The sequence below is a fragment of the Heliangelus exortis genome, chromosome 2 (genome assembly GCF_036169615.1).
Source record: "Heliangelus exortis chromosome 2, bHelExo1.hap1, whole genome shotgun sequence".
Lineage (NCBI taxonomy): Eukaryota > Metazoa > Chordata > Aves > Apodiformes > Trochilidae > Heliangelus > Heliangelus exortis.
Window position 1 is genome coordinate 85,392,400 of NC_092423.1, and position 20,813 is coordinate 85,413,212.

Sequence of the window (20,813 nt, forward strand, 5' to 3'; positions counted from 1 at the left end):
GTGCAGTTTTGGGCCCCTCGCTTTGAGAAGGACATTGAAGTATGGGAGTCCAGAGAAGGGCTGGTGAAGGGTCTAGAGAACAAGTCTTACGAGAAGCATCTGAGGGAACTGGGGTTGTTGAGTCTGGAAAAAAAAGGAGGCTGAGGGGAGACCTTATTGCTCTCTACAACAACCTGAGAGGAGGTTGTAGTGAGGTGGGGGTCAGGCTCTTCTCCCCGGTAGCAAGTGATAGGACAAGAGGAAATGGCCTCAAGTTGTGCCAGGAGAGGTTTAGATTAGATATTAGGAAAAATTTCTTCATTGAAATGGTTGTCAGGCAGCTGAAAAGTCTGCTAAGGAAACTGCTTAAGTCACTATCCATGGAGGTATTTAAAAGGTATGTAGATGTGTTGCTTAGGGACACGGCTTAGTGGTGGACTTGGCAGTATGCTAGGTTAATGACTGAACTCTATGTATTATCTTAAAGGTCTTTTCAACCAAAATGATTGCATGATTCTATTAGATCCTGCCACTCTCAGTACCAAGCTTCATGATAGCCTTACATGGTCATGGTAGCCATGTTTCCCATGGTTTTGTATTTTTTTTTTTGTGTTTTTTTCTAAATCACAAATGATTTTTGGAGCTGAAGGAGCTTTATGGTTTGCAGTTGTGCATGGGGCATGTAGTTTCATAGCTTTTTTGCAAGTGGCATCATTTGCAAGCAGTCAATAGTGTAACTGGGTAGCCCTGTGATATGGTATTGCCACGCTAACAAAAGGCCATAACCTTTGAACAGAGTCTGTAAAGCCATTGAGGCTCATCAGGCTCACTCTGAACCTTTCTTGACCCACCTGCACCTTTATTTTACTAGGTTTAGCTGTAACAGCAAAAATTTTATATAGAAAACAGTAACACAAGCACTTATTCTTTGTAGAATGAGATACTTATGACTAACACAATGAGGTAGTATAAAGAAACATAGGGTTGGTATTGTAACAGAGGCCTTGAGAAGTGGAGACACAGGAGATGGTGTAGAAGAAGGCAGGCAAGGGGTGATAACAGAAAGGTCACATGCAGGCACTATAGGCCCTATGATTATAAACAACTCACCAGTGGTCAGTTAAAGAAATGCAGACCTGAAACTGGACAAAAATGTGTTTAGAGGCAACAAAGAGAGCAAAGACATAGTATGCTATCTAGCATACACAGGTAAGAGCCACCATGTGTAGTAAACTTGGGTGTAACATGAAGATGTAGATTAATGAAGAAAGACCAAGGTGCAAAAACATGCTAGCAAACATTCAAGAAGGACCCAAAGAATGAGAAAGAAGAAACCATGAACATGACCATCATACCCTTCTTGCTGAAGGACCCTCTGTAACACCCCGGCTCCCACCCACCAGAATGAAATCACTGAGCTTAGGAGCCAGGAGTGTAGGGGAAGGGTAAGCATAACACCAGGAAAAGGAAGAGAAACAATGTAAGCTGCATTCACACTCTTTCCTTTTGTGTAATAATTACATTTGGACTCTCAAGATTTCAGAAATCTAACCATCATTCTTGGCTTTATCCTATATGTACGTATACACGTACATACGTGGAACAAGAGGGGATGGGAGAACAGATTTTTTTAAGGAAAGTCACACAAAAAATAAAATCAGAAGTCACATTCACAGCTACAACACTTAGGCTTGTCTCTCTTGGAGATTAAGGAGTCTGCTAGTATCAAAAGCCATGAAATATATGTTGAAACTGATGTTTATCATTCAGTAGGTGGACAGACATGTCCATTGTATCAAACAGCTCTGGAAAAGTGATTGGACACATCTATTCATCATTCCCTTGAGATGAAGTTTGCTGTAGTGGACAATCAAATTAATTAACTGCTGAATCTAATGTACCCAATTTCTTGTTAATTCTCCTACGGGTTGATTATTAAGCCTGACAAATTCCAGCCCCAAAGCACTTTGATTGAAAAAATAATAATTAGCAAGAGGAAGAGAGGGAGTGAGAGTTGGGACTCCACAATAGACCATTCCTTTATTTTCAAAAATAGAGCAAATGAAGCAGCTGTGTAGCTGCTTCACTGGTTTTGCTTAAACATCATATTTCAAAGGATGCTGAATTTGGGAATAAAAACCCCCCACATAATAGAATAGAAATCAATAGAATGCTGCAGGAGAGCTGTGAAGGTTTTTTTGGTTTTTTTTTGCCAGAAACTAGACACACTGACCACTCATTAAAATCTGTTCACTGCTGGAACAAGTAGCTGGTTGACTACCATAACCAAAGGAGCTTCAAAGGCCACAGTCTCTGTAAAAAATGTGTTTGTGCTGGACAAATCTCCACCGCATTTCAGCCCAGGGTTAGCCCAACATTTTCAGTGTGTCCCTCTTTTTCACTGGAGAAGTCATCTCCAGGCTCCACTCAAAGCTCAAACCTGAGAGTTGTTTGTTTCAGCTTTCTGAGCTCTGTGTACACATTTCACTAGAATCTAGGTCAGAAAATGGTGCTCTAAGAAGAAACCACAAGCTAGGGGCCCAAAGAACTTCAGAATGATTTGCTGGTCACAGTCCACAGCCTGCAACATGAGGGCTTGATCACTGAGGTGCTTTGTGGTGGTGACTCTGGGCACGTTTCAAGAGCACGTACAGGCTTCAGATAGCTCAAAATGGCAGTCTGAATAAATTTTGTGGAACTGGTTTCCTTTGCATTCACATGGTAACCACTGCTCATGGAATTGCTGCTGAGCTTTTAAACTCAAACCATCTATGACTGCCAGGAGATGGTTTTCATTAGACAGCCCATGTCCCTAGCCTTGCTTTGTGCTGAGCTTCTGTTAGAAACAGAAGCATTTAGCAGTTCCTGGTGCTCATTTCCAGACTTATTCATCAGCTAAACTTTGACTGATGGAAGTCTTACCAAAACAGACACAGGCTGCATTTACTGTGCAGCTGCATTTATTGATGTGATACTGGGTTCTGCTAATTAGTCCGTAAATAAATAATGCATCTGACTGTGAACAAAATTCTAGAGTTGTCAGGACAAGCCAAAGAAAACCATTAATTACAGCAGAGCTGAGTTCTCCCTCCATGGATTTTCAGAGGAGAAAGAAGAGCAAGAGGACCAGAAGTCAGCCTTTGCCACGCAGAAGTTTCAGGTTCTCTATTGAGACTAGTAGCAAAGCATTGTGGAATACAGAACCAAGGTATTTTAAGCTTTAATTTAAAGAAAGAAAAAAGACCATAAATCTGATAATTTTGAGATCACAAGGATGCTATTGAGATCACCTGCTCAGATCCTTTGCACAACACAGGCCAGACTGGTTTGTATGCTGTGGTCAACATGGACAGAGTCCTCTCACTTCTTCCCTTCAGCCCCTTACATTGCAAAACTGAGATATCAATAAGCTCAACAGTGTAGGGATGTTTCTTAAAGCATGTTTTGGACTTGGCATCTAAAGGAATGTTCTCAGCTGGGGTTATGACATAATATTAATCATTACATCTGTACTACAGTGCTTCTCTCACAAGACCTGGGTATTCACTGGATGAATCTGTAAGATGGAGCATTCTCACAGAATCACAGAATGTCAGGGGTTAGAAGGGACTTCTGAAGATCATTGTGTCAAACCCCCATGCCAGGGCAGGACCAAAACTAGAGCAAGTCACTCAGAAATGCAAACAGATGGGTCTTGAAAGTCTCCAGAGAAGAAGACCACAGGCTCTCTGGGGAGCCTATTCCAGGGCTCTGTAACCCTTACAGTAAAGAAATTCATCCTCATCTTGAGGCAGAACTTCCTGTGCTCTATCTTGAATCCATTGCCCCTCGTCCTATCCCAGGCTACAAGTGAGAAGAGGTTGTCTCTTCCTTCTTGACACCCAGACCTTGTATACTCATCCACATTAATTAGATCCCCTTTCAGCCTTCTCCTCTCCAAGCTAAAAAGCCCCAGGTCTCTCAGCCTTTCTTCATAAAGCAGATGTTCCAGTCCCCTGATCATCCTCATAGCCCTCCATTGTACTCTCTCACGTAAATCCCTTTTCTTTTGGCAAACTAGGTCAATGCTTAATTAGTTTTACCTATAAAAACCTGTACTTATTTTTAAGTATTAAGAATTAAGCTAAGAATATTTCTAGAAGAACTTCAGAAATGTCCACAAGAGAAAGATGACTTCTTTTCCATTTCACCCCAGTTTATCTACTTTATGATTTAACTTGTTATTACCACTCAAACCAATGAGTCTGACAAAATGACAGCTCCTCACAGCTGATAACCAAATAGAGTTTGGAAAAAGTCTAAAATATTCCACTTTCATCTGTTCATTCAGAAGTCTCCAAAAGCCATGACATAGGTCATTGCCTCATGAACACATTCATGAGGCATAAGGACTGCAGTCCTTAGCTGAACTATACAACCACCCCATGACTATACCCCATGACATACCCAGAACTTGGTTCTTCAGGATGGCTCTTCAAGCAAATTTTCATGATGAAATATCCAGTGCATTATGGGCTAATGCAAATTAACTAGAATGTTGAAAAAAATAATCCAAGATTTTGCTTTTTTTACTAGAAGCACCTGAATCACTGATTTCCAGCCTTGGCTTCCACCTATTGGCTTCCACCTATTCTCTCATCCAGAGAAAAGAAGGATTATGCTACATCAGATTACTTTGTGCTTGTATTTTTCATATACTTCACCAGTTCCCTTTTGATTTTAATTTTTTCTAACACTTTCTGAAATACTAACACAGGGCTGACTGTAAAACCAAGGTAAAGTTATTTGAGTTCTCCCTCAAACTGACAAATCTCTCCAAACACCACATTTCTTTTAACAGGTCTGTATGGTCACTGGGGGCCCAGACCCACCTGTTTTGAAGTCAGTGGCAGTGCTCTGATTGACTTCACTGGGTTCAGGTGAGGGCTGATGTGGCTGCTAATCAGAGCTCCAGGCCCCTGTGGCTCTACCCACACTCAGCTGAGGCACTCCAAGGTGCATTTTGCTTCACATGGATACAAGGAGCCACTGACCTGGTAGCCTCTGATCCCTGGCAGAAACAGTGGGACGTGGCTGTTTTGCCAGCCCTGCAAAAACTCAGTCATAAAACACCCACTAACATCAGATGCCAGGGGGGGTTTTAAGGCATAGCAAAGACTCTTCATGTAGAAAAACAAGACTTTTTTTTTTTTTAACACTTAAAGTGTTGTTATTTTTTTACAGCTCTGGGCTGCCTAGATGACTAACTCTTCACAACTAAACTAAAACTGCATCATAACATTGTTGCAGCACCTTCTGAAATTTTAAAAGGCAAAGCTGAAGGAAATGCTAAATCTGAAACCCAAACCCCAGTCCCATAAGGAGATGATTTACAAAGCACTCCAGTTACAGATGAATGTTGATTTGAATTGGAGGTGAAAAAGCAGCAGTTTTGAATACGAAGTGACACAGGGGCCATTCAGCACAAATGTATAAACGTATATATGTATATGCTATACCTTGTTCATGCTGACGTGCAGGGCTGGCCATGGTCCAACTACCTTCACACTCTCCGTTTCTATTTTCTTCAGATGAGAAGTTTCATCATAAAGAAGGGGAAGTCCTGAGCTCAGTTCTAAAAGGATGCCCAAAAGAAAGAAAGAAAAAAACAGTGTGAAGGAAGGCTATAGAAGAACTGCAGAGAAAGACACTCAGCTGCATTTGAAGAGACAGCTGTCAGCAAACCATCTCCCCTGTATAGCCATCTAAAATGTTTCATAATTATGCCTTGCAGGTAATTTTTCATTTTTCTATGTAGCAAACAATTCCTCCCCATCCTCCTTCTCACCCATACCTTCATTTCAGCAGAGCTTTTGCCAGCTTTGGGCTAGATACTTCTCTCCTTACACTTCCCCACTCTGCCCCCCGCAATATATTCTGAAACTCAATTGACACCCGAGGGATTATTTATGCAGCCAAGGTGCCACTCGCGGAACATGTGATGTGTAAAGAGATCAGGGTACAGCTTTTAGCTTCTCTCGGAAATCTTTATTTATATGCCAGCCTCCTTAAGACTGTTGTAAGGAATTTGCTGTGCTTTGTCAACAGAGATTTTGAGCAAACCACCAACACAGAAAGACAAGAAAAAATATTTTTGAGACAGCCCTGACAGGTCTCTGCCAACATCTTGGGGTATATTTGCAAGTACTTTGAGAAAATGATCATAAACATGCGATGATTTAGCAAGCCCGTGTCCTCCTGTATTTCTTTTTGTCATGGATTCTAGGTGACAACAATTGGGAATAATCTGGTAATCTCTGGAGTCTGATTTCAGCCCACTAAAATAAATAAAAATCTTGCACTGGCTGCAGTTTTGTTTGGATCAGGTTCTTAAACAGTTCTAAGAATTTTAAATATCACAATCTAATCCTACAGCTGTTAAAATATCCATTAAGAGCTTTGCTGACTAGAGACAAACTGCTAAAACCAGTTATTGGGATGTAAACAAAAAGCTGGTTTTGGCATTGGTGAAACATCTTTTAATTTTTTTGTTTGTTTGCTTAAAGGTAGAGCTCTGAGAAACAAGCTAGCCAGTTTAGCCTTTTAACTCAACCATGAAAACAGAGTTTTTAAAAAGGCAAAAATTTGAATCCCTACAAAAGGCATTAATTTCCTGAGTCAGCATTAAGTCTTGGGAAAACCAGGCTTTCTCTTCAAGAAAGGATCTGGCAGCATCGTGGTTTTTCAGCCTGAATCTCAGTATGTATTGCACCATTCTGTGCTCAGGGTTACACAAGGACATTTGTAGTGAGCAGTGCAGGAAGAAAAGACTTTTTTTCAGTGACAGACTGCAAGTTGAGCCCAGAGTTTAAGAGGCAAGCTGGGCCCCCTCTTCTCCTTTATCATTTTCCATCATAAAAATTCTGCAAACTACATTGCATACTTGCTGGCATCTGCTTTCTGTGGTAGCCCCAGCTGCTCATGTGCACCTGGTAATCCATGCACAACGTTGCCATGCCAATTAGGCTTTGCCTCCCTGTGCAGCAGCCCTGGAGCTGTCAGGCTAGCTGCTCATGAATATAGTGGTCCCTGAGACTGGTATTCTGTGAATACATGGAAGGAAGACCTGCTGCATAAAAAGATGTGATCTGTGTACATTAGCTTTGAGGTGAAGGGCAGCATCGCAAATAGAATAATCAGGCTGAATGAAGGAAAACAATATCTTCTGCTGAGCTGCCTTCATAAACACACACATCAGATTTGTTTCACTGGATTTCACTTCTTTCAGTAATTGAAGTAGACAAATTACTTGGAATGTGAAAAATCAGGCACGTCTGGCCCAAGTTTGTTTTCTGTGAAAAAAAAATCCCAGGCCATGTGTTTGCCTGGGACATCAGTATTTAAAGGGAACTTTGGCTGGGCAGACTGTTGTTTTCCCCTCCCCTGCCTATGTCCTGCAAACTGTGCTGGGATTTTGACATTTATCAGAACACATGTAAGCAGAGGAAAAGCAGATGCTTTCTCCCTTTCTCATTCTGATGCTGGGTAACTCCATGTCCTACTTCAGGGGGATTTAAAACCACTTCAGAACTCAGAGGCACTACTCCATAGAACTGGAATAAGTAAAAAAATGCCAACGGTCCCTTGCAAAACCAAAAAGTAGCAGAACTGAAGTGCTGGTGTGTGCAACCTCACCTCCGTCAGACTCATGGGGAAGCTTCCACTAGGACAGCATATTTCCCCCATGAGACTGTGTGTCTCTCCCAGGCATTTCCACTTGAGATATTTTGGTCACAAGCACACTCTTTCCTGAGAGTGTCCCCAGGTTAGTGACCACTTACTTCCTAGAAACACTTTACCAGTAGTGGCCTTTCCATGTGGCCTGGAGCCTGACATCAGTCCTTTGTGTCCTCAGGTTCCTGACCCTGATAATGTATCCTCTCTGCCTGATTTTCAATTTTCCAAGACACTCTGCCACGTGTGCCATCTTAGATAAGTGACTGACAGCCAGCAGTGCTCCTAGTTATTTCATAAAATCACAGAATGCTTGAGGTTTGAAGGGACCTCTGGAGATCATTTAATACAACCCTGCTGGCAAAGTAGGTTCACCTAAAGCAGGCTGCATGGGATTGCATCCAGGCAGGTTTTGAATATCTCTATAGAAGGCGACTCTGCAACCTCTCTGGACAGCAACCCTGGGACTGAAAAGGGTCTGGCCCCATCCTCCTGACACACCTCCTTTAGATATTTATAAACATTGATAAGATCCCCCGTCACCTCTTCTCCAGGATAAACAGACCCAGGTCTCTGAGCCTTTCCTCATAAGAGAAATGCTCCAGTCTCCCAGTCATCTTTGTAGCTCTTTGCTGAGCTCTCCCCAGTAGCTGTCTTCCTTGCAGTGGGGACCCCAGAACTGGACACAGTTTCAGCACATGAACTATGAGCCTTTCCTACCGGCAGTCCCCAACATGGCCTTCTCAGCTGAAAGGGCCTGAGAAGTGTTTAAAAGGATTCTCTAAAACCAAACCAAACTCACTGAGTACCAACCTTGAAAACGCACCCCTCAAACTGCAAAGGAGCAACTTCAACTCTGTTTTCAGGGTCCTTTCCACACCACTACCAATCTAACAGCATAAACACACCAGGTCTAACAGTGGGGCTGGTCTCCAAAGGGAAATCAGCTCAAGGAAATCCACCCAGCTGGCTGCAAGGTCTTCTCAGGGGATCAGTGATGGGTTGCTGTGGGGCAGCATGCCTGTGTTAAGCAATCACAAGCTATGCAGGGCCACCTGAGCAGCTCAGCTGGGCACAGCCAGCACACCCACTGCCTCCTCTCAGGGGTAACCCGGTCCCTTCTCCCTCAAAGAAAGCAGGAATTGGCATTTGGCACTTCTGGCGTTAGGCCATGTCTGGAATCAGCATCAATTCCCTTTTCTCTAATCAAATAGCTCCCATGAACCAGTCTTAAGCAGAGATAAAAGAAAGGTACATCTAGCTTCAGGAAGAGGTGCTATGTGCTCATCTCAGCTGTAAAGTCCCCTTCAGAGCACTGCAGCTGCCGGACAGCACAGGGAAGTTGTGCCCTGCAAGGGCTGCAGGGTTTGGGGGAGAGAGCTCCACCTTCCCATACCTTGCATCTCACAGGTAAAAAAAAGCAGTAGGAAAGCAGCACAGCCTAAGAGGAGCTGGAATAAACACCCTGTACTGTGTTTTTTTGCTGCTGTTTCTTTAATCCCCTTCAGCTCTAGTGGTGGGCCCGGCTGGGTGGGGCCTGCAGCAGAACTGTGAGGAGTTGGAGCTCGCTGCAGCCTCACTGGGGCAGAGGCTGAAGGGTCAGGGGACTGACATGGGGCCTGGGCAGGGTGGGGAGAATCCCCAGGATGGGCAGAAGGACATGCAGTACCCTGGGGGCTGGGACACCAGGCAGCAGCAGCAGCACAGCTGGCTCTGTCTGAATTTCCTGGCGTGCTTTGACTCTCATTTGGGAAAGAAAACACAGGCTGGCACTACCCCCCTGCCACCCCATCCCAGAAAGGTCATTGCCTCCCACAGCACCAGGCTGACAGCATGAGTGAGGCTTTCCAGCTCTGCCTCACCAGCATCCCTCTGCTTCTGGGGCTCAGCTGCTGCTCATGGCAGCCCTGTGACCAGCCAGCCAAGGCCCAGATATGTGGAACGCTGGGGCAAGTTGCCCAAGGGATGGCCTGTGCCACCCTCCCTTTGGTTGCTGCAGGCCACGGCTCAGGGGAGGGCACCCACTGGAGACACAGGAGTGCCAGTAGCCCACCTCAGCATCCATGGCAGCACTGGGCATGGGGAGAACGTGCTGGGGGTGCACCATGCCAGCCCCGCAGGCTTGGCAGCACCAAGGGAGGCCGGTGTGGAGGGTACAGTGAAGACAGAGGAGTACAGCGTGTCTCCTGGAGGTTGTTCCAAAAGGAATAGCCCCACCAAGAAAGCCCTATTGCTGCTAAAGATTCCTTCCTTAAGCATCTATAAGGACTTGCATTTTATTTCTTGAGCTTCCCTCCTAAAAGCTTTTAAGTCCTTCTCCTGAAAGAAAAGGAAAGGAGATGTTTTTGGGTGGTTGAAACAAAGTCTGATAAAAATGCCTGTGTATTTACTGCTGAGGTGGGCAGCCTACAGCCAAGGTCACTCAGAATTGTCCATTACAAGATCCTGGTTTCAGGAATTTGGAAGTTGTCAAATTAACTGCCCAGACTTAAAGTTTCTATAATTGGTGTCTATCTCAGGGTCATTTACTATTATGAATGATAAACATGGGCAAAGGAAGAACTTACTGTCCTTTTGAGGCAAGGAAAAGAAGAGGTCATACCTTGATTTTGCCCATCTTCTGCAATTCTTAGACAGCTTTAGCATCTCACACACTGCAGAGTACACAAATTGTAATTTTGGAGAGCAAGAAGTAGATCTGCTCAGTGGCAGGGATGTTCTCTTCAAGTTCTTGGGTAAACCTACAAACGTTTTAGCTGAGTTATGTACCCACAGCATGTACCTTAGCAGTGACTAACACATAAATTCTCCAAGGTTGCATCAGAGACAAGTTTTTCTCCTTTTTGCTTTCTACATGTCAAGAATTTCTCCAGGGAGTAAGTGAGCATATTCCAGTTGTGGTAGCTGGAGCTGAGCAGAAATTGTTCCCATTACTCAAACTGAGAGCAAGATGCTATTTGTCCTGTGCTCCAAAATTTCTACTGTTTGTCCCCAGATGTGAAAGCAAGAGTCAGATCCAAACAATGAGGGCTGAAGGCCAGCTGGACAGATCAGCAAAAGACAATGGTGGAGAAGGGTAGGTTTATGAAACTATACCATGTGCCAAGTGGCTAGAGACTCAGTATCTGTGACTAATTGGGTATTTGTTCAGCTATGGAACACCAATCTAACATCAAATCCTGCAACCCCATAGCAAAGCCAGGAAATTGTAAATCTTATCTCGTGCACATAATACAAAGCTAGCAAATAATAGGAAGCATACTCTTCCTGGTGAAAAACTGAAAAGTGTGATGTTTCTTTTTCATTTGCCTCCTTGCTAGAGACAAGTCTGCAAGCAGCACAGTTACTGAAATGACATTCACTGCAGAGGACTTACTGTTTGGATTTGGAACTCCAGAAACAAGATCTTTGCTGTCGGGAGCAAGGGCGCCATAATTCGCATGGTGGTGGTGGTGACGGTGGTGGTGGTGGTGCCTTGCAGGTATTTTTGTGGTATATGGTGTTCCACCATTCTCCTCAATGTTGAACTGATGCAGATCACTGTTGTTCAAGGGATAGCTACAAAATAAATTCAGTTTGAATTAAGAATGGCAAACAGTAGGACAAATTGTACTTTTGGAGAGAAAGAGTGCAAAGTTTCTTGGGAAATAATGCATAGCTTCTCCGCAAATATTTTTTTTTACAAGGTATATCCCAAATCTTTACAGTTTTCTGTTAACAGGAGACTCGTAAGATGAGGAAAAAGGATGCCTGTTTGACATAAATTTAATGTCAGAATTACTTTTTATTTTACACACTACTCAGTCTCTGCTATATTCCTACATCGAGTTAAATTGTGACTGGCTTATTTAATGTGATTCTCAAAAGCACAGGAATTTGCAACTTCACCTGTGATAGACAAGTGATCAGGCAGCAAAAAAACTCCTTTAAATTGAAACTGTCAGAGGAGCATAGCAAGTAACAGTCCCTACAAAATTAGGATCTCCAAATTTGTGATACAAAATAGCTGTATGAAAAATCTGTGACTTTGGAAAAAAAAGAGAAAGATCTCATTTGATCTTTCAGGTCAAATTTGACAGGTAAAAGAGCACTTGGTCAAAAAGTGCTCTTTGACCATGCCTGTGCTGGTGAAGTAACTGGGATTTTTTTTGCATATGTTTAGTTAGGAGACTAACTGGTATCAGTCTACAATAAATGGAGAAATGGAGATGTTGAAATTTTAATTCATCGTCTCTAACACAAGAAGTATCATATGCCAGTGTTGATTTTCTTCAAACTGATGCTATTTCAGTTTATTGTTTGAAGTGACAGCAGATTTCTAGAAATGACATTTTCTTTCCATGCCAACAACAACAACAAAAAAAGACTGAGATAGCTCTACATAGATACCGCAAATGACTTTAATGTGCTCTCCTCAGCAGAGCGTTTAAAATTTTAAAAAGGTTTGCAACTTATTCTATAGTATTGCATTAGACAGCAGTCACAGTAAATCAGTTCCTTCCAAGGAAAGACTAATCCCCTGCCCATCTGAAAAATGCTAAACAAATTGTATCTTCAGCTGGGTTTCCAGTTTGCTTTTATTACTAACAGCAGCTGAAAACCTGACAATATGGAATAAAGACAAAGAGAATAATTAAAGGAACAATGAATAAATCATACCTAACTACTTGCTATGTATGTTCTCTGCAGATTACTTACTGATTCAAAGCAAAATTAACCAAACAAATAAACACATCTGTATCATTTCCAAAGACATGCTGAAGCACACAACTCACTGCATCATTAATCATCACTCTTCTTCATAACAGCTTCTGACAACATGAGGTGTCTGACTGGGTACTAATTGAATAACACTTTTATGCTGGTTACTTTTTGAAAGCAGGAGGTGAGGAGGGGAATGTTGTATATATTAATCTTGGCAGGTTCCCAGCACGTAGAGCCAACTGCCAATAAAGGCACCTCTGATGCCTTACTTGCCTTAAGGAAGCAATACAAATAGAGGTCTGATTCACAGGGGACAGCTTTGGTGAGCTCAGATAATCCTGGACTGGTTTGCCTTTTGAAACTGCACTGTTCCTTCACTGTTATAATCAAATCAAGCAAGTGTCTACTGGGGGGAAATGGTACAGGCTAATGAGATAGCACACTAATTGTAACAGCTCTCCTGCACTCTTCCTTCAAGCTCCTTGGATTGAAGTGACATTTTTTGACTGAGGGGATAGCTGATTTTTTTCACAGAGTTAAAACACTTACTGAAATAAGATTGGGCTGGAGCCTCAGCATATCCTTTTTTCAGTCTATGATTCAATTTTTTTTTTCAAGACACCAAATCCCACATGCTTGGGAGGTGCTTTCATTTTACCCACTGTCTGACTGGTTTAGCGGATTTTCAACTGATGTTTTTCAAAATGAATGAGATCACACAAAATCCTTACATGGACTTCTAGTATTGCTATGGATATGAGGTAGCTTCTGTGGTAAAATGAGAATGACCTGAGCAACTGAATGAGCCAAAACCCCTCTGGCATGAGATCAAATTCTCTAGATATGTTTCTTGACTGTTGAGAGATGAGTGCTCACACCATATAAAATGTTGGGAGGCCATAATTCAAACAAGAGCTAGTCCAGCAAAGCTGGTGTCCAGGTGTGCACTGACATCCTTGAAGACAGTGTCACAAGGTTTCAGTCAGGGTGCAAATTCCCAGGGACTGCACTGGATGTGAAATCCATACTGAAACTTCTGTCCCGTTTAAAAGGACGTGGTCACCCACACTCTTACCAGGCTGACAGTAATGGACAGATACTGAGGGAAAGTCATCTCAGTTGATCAGTCAACTGTTCCACTTCTGATGAACTCAGTTGAGGGAGAGGAGTGAGGGGAACTGGGGTGAGGAAGAGTTTCCCATCCATACTCTCCCTCCCTCCTAAATGTTTTGCAGTGATTCACTACTAGATTGATGAGTTACTGGAACAACCATAATGAGGGCTTGTAGCAGCGCCAGGGACAATATACTAGATGAGTTTGCAGTACCCCCAAAAATATTAATAGTACAAACCTTTATTCAATGTACCCTCTACTGTATAATTTAGGCACACATCAGACATCTTAGTGCATTGTCTTCAAGGTGGCATCATTATTTGGCAGTGATGTCACATCTATTTTTCACTTATTTTTTCTGTTTTTCCACTATCTTAAATCTAAAGACAATCAATGCATCTTTCTGCCATTAAATTGTCTTTCTATTGCTTGTTTCTGTCTGGCTTACCAGACCAGGTAATGTGTTCTTGCATCCCTCCTAACCCATTAATGCAAATAGATCACATCTTTCAATGAACCAACTTTCTGACCATATCCTAAGCCCTCCATGTGTTCATCTTAGATCCCCAAACATCTAGCAATGTTCTCTGACCATATGCATATATGAACAGATGTCAGTTTTCATCCTTTCTCTTGTATTTTGTCTCTTAGCCCTCCTAGTTTGCCAATGTTACACCTTTGTTTTACCTTCCAACAGTCAACTGGATGTCCTGCAGGTTTCTTCTTTTTCCTCTGGTATTTACCTGTGTAGTTTTCTCAACAAGCTCCATCTGCTTCCTAAACAGCCATCTCCCATTCTTCAAGGAAAATGAGTCAAGACCCTACAGGCTATTATGTAAACAAAGGAAACATTTCTTCCTTCTCTGTCCCTCCTTCAGGCAAAACACTCCTGAGGGAGTTACCAGGGGCTGAACCTTCAAGAAAAGCCACTCAAAGTTCACAAGATGCAGCATTGCCCTTTGCCTCAAACTCACATAAAATTACTCTCTCCTATGAAAAAGGCAATATATTGAGGAATGGTGCAAATAACATGTATCTGCCAATTACCTTTTTTCCATTTTAATTTTTTCCCGATTTTATACTCCTTATCCTTTGCTTGAAAGCCATTTTCATTTGACATTCTTGCATTTCAGGTGCTCCAGCCATTATCAAATCATGCCTCAAGTATTCATCTCACACATACAACAGTGTTAGGTGATCACAGAAAAATGGGGTACAGAAAGTTATTTGAAAGACTGAATTATCCACCTCTCCTCTCAAAACCAACCTAAGCAGACCTATGTTACCCCATCTGATCAGCTGAACTGAATCTTCAATACCTTCACTAGCAGAGACTCCATGACCTATCTGTGCCATCAGTTTGAGTGTCTCACTATCCCTACACTTACTTTGTTTATCCTGTCTTTACTGCAATTTAAACCTACTATTTCCTCTTCCATCCATCACAGACACAGTGAACAGGTTTTTTCCTGTGCCATGTAACCAAGGCCTCTTTGTTGGCCAGAACTGGCCTCCTAAACTGTGAGAAGTATAACTAAAGCTAAGAGCACTATTACACTTCCATGGTTTGCCCTGACACCACCAGCTTGACAGGAGAGCTGACCCATTTGCTTTCTTTAGGGAACGTCTGGGACGATGTGCTGCAGATTTCTCCCCCCACAGCCATGGATGATCAGCAGTCCCCATCCAGCTCTACAGACACATCAGAAAGCAGCCAGCAGCCTTCTGCCAGGCAGACCAACCAGCCTTGGAAGGAAGGAGAAAACAGTGATGAGGAAGTGGGTCTTAAATAATGGTGATGGGAATGGGGAGAAATTCTTCTGTAGATGAAAGTGTATATAGCAGCTTCTTGAATTACAAGATGCTGAACTAAGTTTTGAAGCAGGAGTAATCTAGAATTCTCGAAAAGAAGAACAGAGCCTGAGGCACAGCATGTTCTAATAAAATACCAAGAAAATACTCAACCCGACAAAGCCAGTGTCCTCACAGACTTCACCTTATCTACATAAAGAGCATTAAAAAAATGCTTCCTTGCAAAACTGTCGTGCAAAATATGCCCACTGGGGAACCAAACTTGGTCTTCTTCATTTACAAATGGTTTTAATTAATGATAATGATAGCTAATGGCATTTAATCACCTGTCAAAAAAAAAAAAAAAAAAAAAAAAAAAAATCATTGTCCCAGATGTCCTTGCAGATCAGAAAGAGCCTGAAGAGCAGATGCAAAATTAAATTTTATAAGACAGATTAAATTCCCCCCCAAGTCAGTGCTGCCTTCCCCTTTCACTCACAAACAGACCATGTATGCCTGGCCTTGAGAAATAAAACAACTCAGGCTTGCTAATCCAAGCAAGCTAACTCAGGTCAAAATAAGAGCAAAACCAGGACTTAGGCCTCCAAGACATCCCATAGTGGATCTGAGGTTGCTAAGCCACCCTAGAGCCTTTTCCATCACTTAATCCATTAAATATCTCAGGTCCTCGGAGCTAAGAGCACTCCTGTCTCTGTCTCTCTCTCTCTCTCTCTCCCTTCCTCCATATCAGAGAACCAGGCACAGGCCTGAGGCTCAGCTAACAGAGAACAAGAAACCATGGGATGTGACAGGAGAAATTGCAGGACATAACAGATGGAAGTGGAAGCAGCTAACGAATGTTACAGAGTGTTCCCTGAAGGACTGCTGGATTTCACAGGTAGTTAAGGGAGAGCTACATATACCACATAAAATCCAAACTACCTAGGTAGCCCTGGGAAATTTAAGTACAGACATATCAAAACTGGGAGCAATGTGTGGGAAAAGCAGGGGTCACTGAGAGGAGACAAGGGAAGGGAACAGGAGGAACTGTGAGCATCAGTGAAGAACAAGCATTGGAAAATGGAGAGGAGATGGAGAGAAGGGACCAGCCACATGCAAGCAAGCTGCTGGTCAGTATGCTTGGCTGGCCAAACCCAGATCACTGCAGTCTAGGCCATCTTCCTCGTTGTAGTCTTACTTTCTGTGGGGGTGTAGGCATAGAGGATTGAGCTCTCTGTGCTGCCCTGTGTTTGTGTGTTGCTGCTTGTGCCAGCAGGTGCTGGTAAAGGCACTGCTCTCCACCTCTTGCTCTGCATGGCTGGCTGACTGTGTTCTCTGTGTGTATTTACATCTCTGGAATACATGCTCAGCACCTCTACTAGTTGGGCTCAGAACTACAGCAGCCTCATATTTAACAGATTAAGAAGGTGGAATCACTTTATCTTTAAAGCCAATCCTTTTGACTTCCCTTAACAACATTCTCTCATCTTACAAAATCTGTTTCTGTACCTAAAAAGCTGAAATTCCTTGGAAAAGAAAAAGATGTCAAAGAAAGTAATCAAACTGGAGAAGTTTCATGACTTTAAATTACTCAGATTCTGAATGTTGATAATGTCTTACATGTCAAGGCAGGACAGAATTTTTCACTTCGCTGCTCAGAACACAGTATTAACAGGTAAAACAAAAACAATCACTCAACCCAGCAAAGGCTTTCTTATTTACAGACTTGCAATCTATCCTGTCTCTGTTCTCACTGCAATGCCTGAGCAACTCATCTGAGTTAAAGCAATAAACTATTCACTTTATCTTAACAGCAATTTTCAAACTTTTTTTTTTTTTAAAGTCAGAAATTGAGACTGAGGGAGACATTAAAACACAGCAGTAGAATCTGAAAATAAATGACAACAAACAGAGCCCTGCTGAGCTCAAAATTTTGATAAAGAAGCTGCATCCAGTTCTACATTCAAGTTCCTTGAAGCCTTGCTTATATATTCAGAGGGTTCCAGGTGCTGAAGACACAGATGCTGAAGACTCAGTTCCGTTGCCTTTTTCATTCCTCTCTTCATTCCCATAGTCTCTAGCAGGCTTCAGTGCTTTTCCTTTTTCAGTTCCTCCCATTTCAAGTTTCACTGTAAAATTCTACTTCTCCCAAACCCTCTACTTGAGCTTTTTGTTTCCCTGGCCCATTTTTTTTTTCTGGACTCCTTCTTTGCTCCTTACTCCTTCACTCCTACTGATGAGAAAGACATGGCTCAAGGACACCAAGGTTCTGGTTCTGCTGCCTGCCAACAAGTTCTCACAATTCAGGGGCTTGGCCTTTAGAGGAAAAGGACCACAGTGACTTTGTCATCTGCTTAGCTACTGTCTCACTGAGGTGTCACTACACAATTGTACACTCATGTTTTGTATTTCTAGTTTTCCAGTGTTCTCAAAATTGCAGAAACTGGTAATGACAGGCAAACCACTGCAATTTTAATTTCAGCACAGATTGTTATGGGTTTAGTGGAAGACAAAAAAATTACAAATAATTAGCTTCTAATCTGGAGTTTGAGTTGTATTAGATTAGTACTTCCTACTACTAATTAGGTGTAGGTACTATTTTATTTTCTTCAGGACACAGAAGTAAAAGATGTTTTTCATTGTCTCATTAAAAAAACCACAAGAACTTTTTAAATAATCTTTCAACATATGACATTGCTAAGCCAGGAACTACAGGTTTTCCAAACAGTTTCTAAGAGAAATATCTGTTCTTGCTTACTTCAGTACATCTTCATCCTTGATACAATCAGATGCAGGTTCTACTGTTTGATAGTTTAAAGCTAAATGTAGCACTACAATTAGGAAAAGGAAAAAACAAGCACATTACAAACTTCTGTTAAAAACTACAAAACCAGTTAGAAGTGGAAACGTATTTGTGGTGGCAACTTGAAAACAGATCTACAGGTCTCTGCTAGCCTTAGTTCAATATTTATCTTATTTTTAAACTGGGAGATTCCTCAGTTCTCAGAAGGTATGATGACCATGGCAAGCATCATGAATGCTTCTTCTGCCAGAAAGAAAATTAACTGGGCTACTTTTGAAAAGATACACACAACAGATCATGGAAGATAAGACACCAACAAAGCAAAAGGAGCAGTCCCACAAACAAGAGAAAGCCATTATTCCAGAAACACAAAACAAATAAGTAATACTGGGTCAAAGATATCAGGGTGGTGGAACTTCCCATCTCCACCAATCTTTCCTCCGCACCAAATCTGCCAAGACTCTATCTGAAAAAAAAAAATCACCATCTTTAGAAAAGTTGGATGGAAGATACTGCATTTTTTAAAGCACAGTCTTTCCATCCAGTTCAAAACTGGAGATTACTACATGCTGAAATGAAAAGCAGTATGCAAGGTATTACAGATACGCTTGTGTTTTCTGCAGTGGCCTCCTAATATGTGCAGTGGGCAATGCACAGAGAAGTTTGATTTATGAACTTTAAAACTACATTGAGATTAACACAGTGAAACCATCTATTTGTAAATAAATTGTTTTGCTTTAAAGGACAGTCATAAAACAGTCGTTAGTAAGTAGCTGAGAGCAGCATTTAGTCTGCAGGAGCTTTATTACTGGAAAGTGACTCATATCAAGGGAGGAACTCCAGCTGAAGCAAGTTTTTATCTGATTTTTGTGATGCAGCTGCAACAGGAGCAACAGCATACACTGTCAGAAAGGAAGCCTATTTGGCCAGTCACTTCAAGGTACAGCAGTATGTGGAAAGCAAGGGAAGCTGAACCAGGTCTTCATCGTTATCGCTCAGTGCTTCGCAATGTACTCTCGCAAGAGACAGAAAGGTGTGGTCTGTCCCTTTACATTACAATTTTTCTTATCTACTTTGACTAGTTTTGTTTTTGTGCAAAAGCTGCACCTTCCTACGTGTCTGGTGCCTGCTGAGAAAGCAGGACGGATTTTCCCACAGGTCCTTCAACACTGAAACTTGGGAGCATGCCTAAAACAACTGTGGTTTTGCAAGCATTTGCCATTCAACTGCAAAGTAGGAAATAGTATTTATTTTGAAATGGTTTTAAATCTTGATCCTCACACTAGCACAGGTTTGGTTAGGGTGCAGAGACTTGACCAGAAGAGTGATACTTCAAGCTGGCTCTCAAAGGAGATTCTTGGCTAGCACAGTCACCACAAAAGGAGCTAAGGTCCATTAATGCCAGTTAATCTCTAGCAACTCTGGCTCAAACAGTCTCTGTTGCCTCAAACAGGCACTGACAGCATTCTCCTACCAGTCTGCTTTCCTTGGTTCACCTCTGCAGTGGAAGAGGTTCCCAGAGATCTGGGGTGTCAGGTTAGATGGATGTGCAGAGAACCTTCTCTCCTTCAAGATAAGCAGTAGTAGCCTGACTGCTTGGTTCACAAACTGGAATAACTGTCAGAAAACCTCCTCTGAAAACAGATGATTGTGGCACTGAAGTGTCTTCCTCCTCCTCCTCAGAGGGCTCCATCTAGCCAATTTGATGCCTGAGAAGCAAGTGATATCCTCAATTATTTTTCTTTTTTCACTGTCTTAAGACATTCCCCAGCTCCCTCCTTGCCAGCAGCTGAAGTTATATTTTCAACATTACTTGCAAGCTCTAACAATCTTTCTCTTGCAGGCTGAAGAAACATCTTCTGCAACACTCATTCAGAAGGAAGGAAAACTGACATTTTACATCACAAGGCCATAATATGTGCTTTGTTCCTATCCACAATGTGAGAAAGCAATCCTCCTTGTTAATTTGCACGTGGGTTCACTGATAAAAGGATCTGGAAGGACATGTTGATTCTTTTCCTTAAGTGTGCAAAGCCCTGACTGCCAGCTTTGGAAATGCATTATAAAACCTGATCCCTTTGTTCACTTTGCCTGTGACTTCAGTCAGCCAGAGAAAACAGCTGAAAATTTAAAGAAAAAGCCTGCACTAAAACAATTTACCTTAAGTGCCAACTTCCTCAGCATTGTAGTTCAGCATCACATATCAGGATTCAATATTAGTCATTAGTTTCCATGCCAGGGCATGTCTGGGGTGGAATAAAGATGTATTTCAGCCCAAGTTACGGATGTGGCATTAACCACTTTTTGATCCCAGCTCCTGGGGGAGGAGATCAGAGTCATTACAGGACAAAAGTAAGCCCCTTGCAAATCTGAATACACAGAGTGGAAAGCTCTGAGCTGGGGCAGAACTGGTTTCCAGCTTTATTACATACAGGAGGAAGGGATGCAGAAAGACAAACAGAAGACACCTTCGACAAAGATGTATCAAGCACTTCTCCAGCTTGTGAAGAAAGCAGCTGATCAGATGCTGGACTTCAGATCTGTAGGGTCTCAGATGTCTGGCACTGCACTCACGCAGACTGTCCCCGAGCTGACGTGAGGACAGTGTTTATCATCTGTAATCAGACTACAGAAGAGATCCTAAGTGCATTCTGCACTTGTTAAAAGAAGATTTTAGATTTGCACAATGAACAGACTTCAGAACAGGGT

The 20,813-nt window shown here is 42.3% G+C and overlaps 1 protein-coding gene across 1 annotated transcript in view; it reads right to left on the reverse strand.

The window, feature by feature from the left end:
• Window positions 1-20,813, reverse strand: part of EPB41L4B (erythrocyte membrane protein band 4.1 like 4B) — a 176,166-nt gene that overhangs the window by 64,049 nt on the left and 91,304 nt on the right. Inside the window, exons 16-17 of the mRNA XM_071736818.1 lie at window positions 11,069-11,250; window positions 5,478-5,593 (exon numbers count right to left, since the gene is read on the reverse strand). Of these exons, the coding sequence (XP_071592919.1) occupies window positions 5,478-5,593; window positions 11,069-11,250 (298 nt within the window). The remainder of the gene's footprint in view (window positions 1-5,477; window positions 5,594-11,068; window positions 11,251-20,813) is intronic.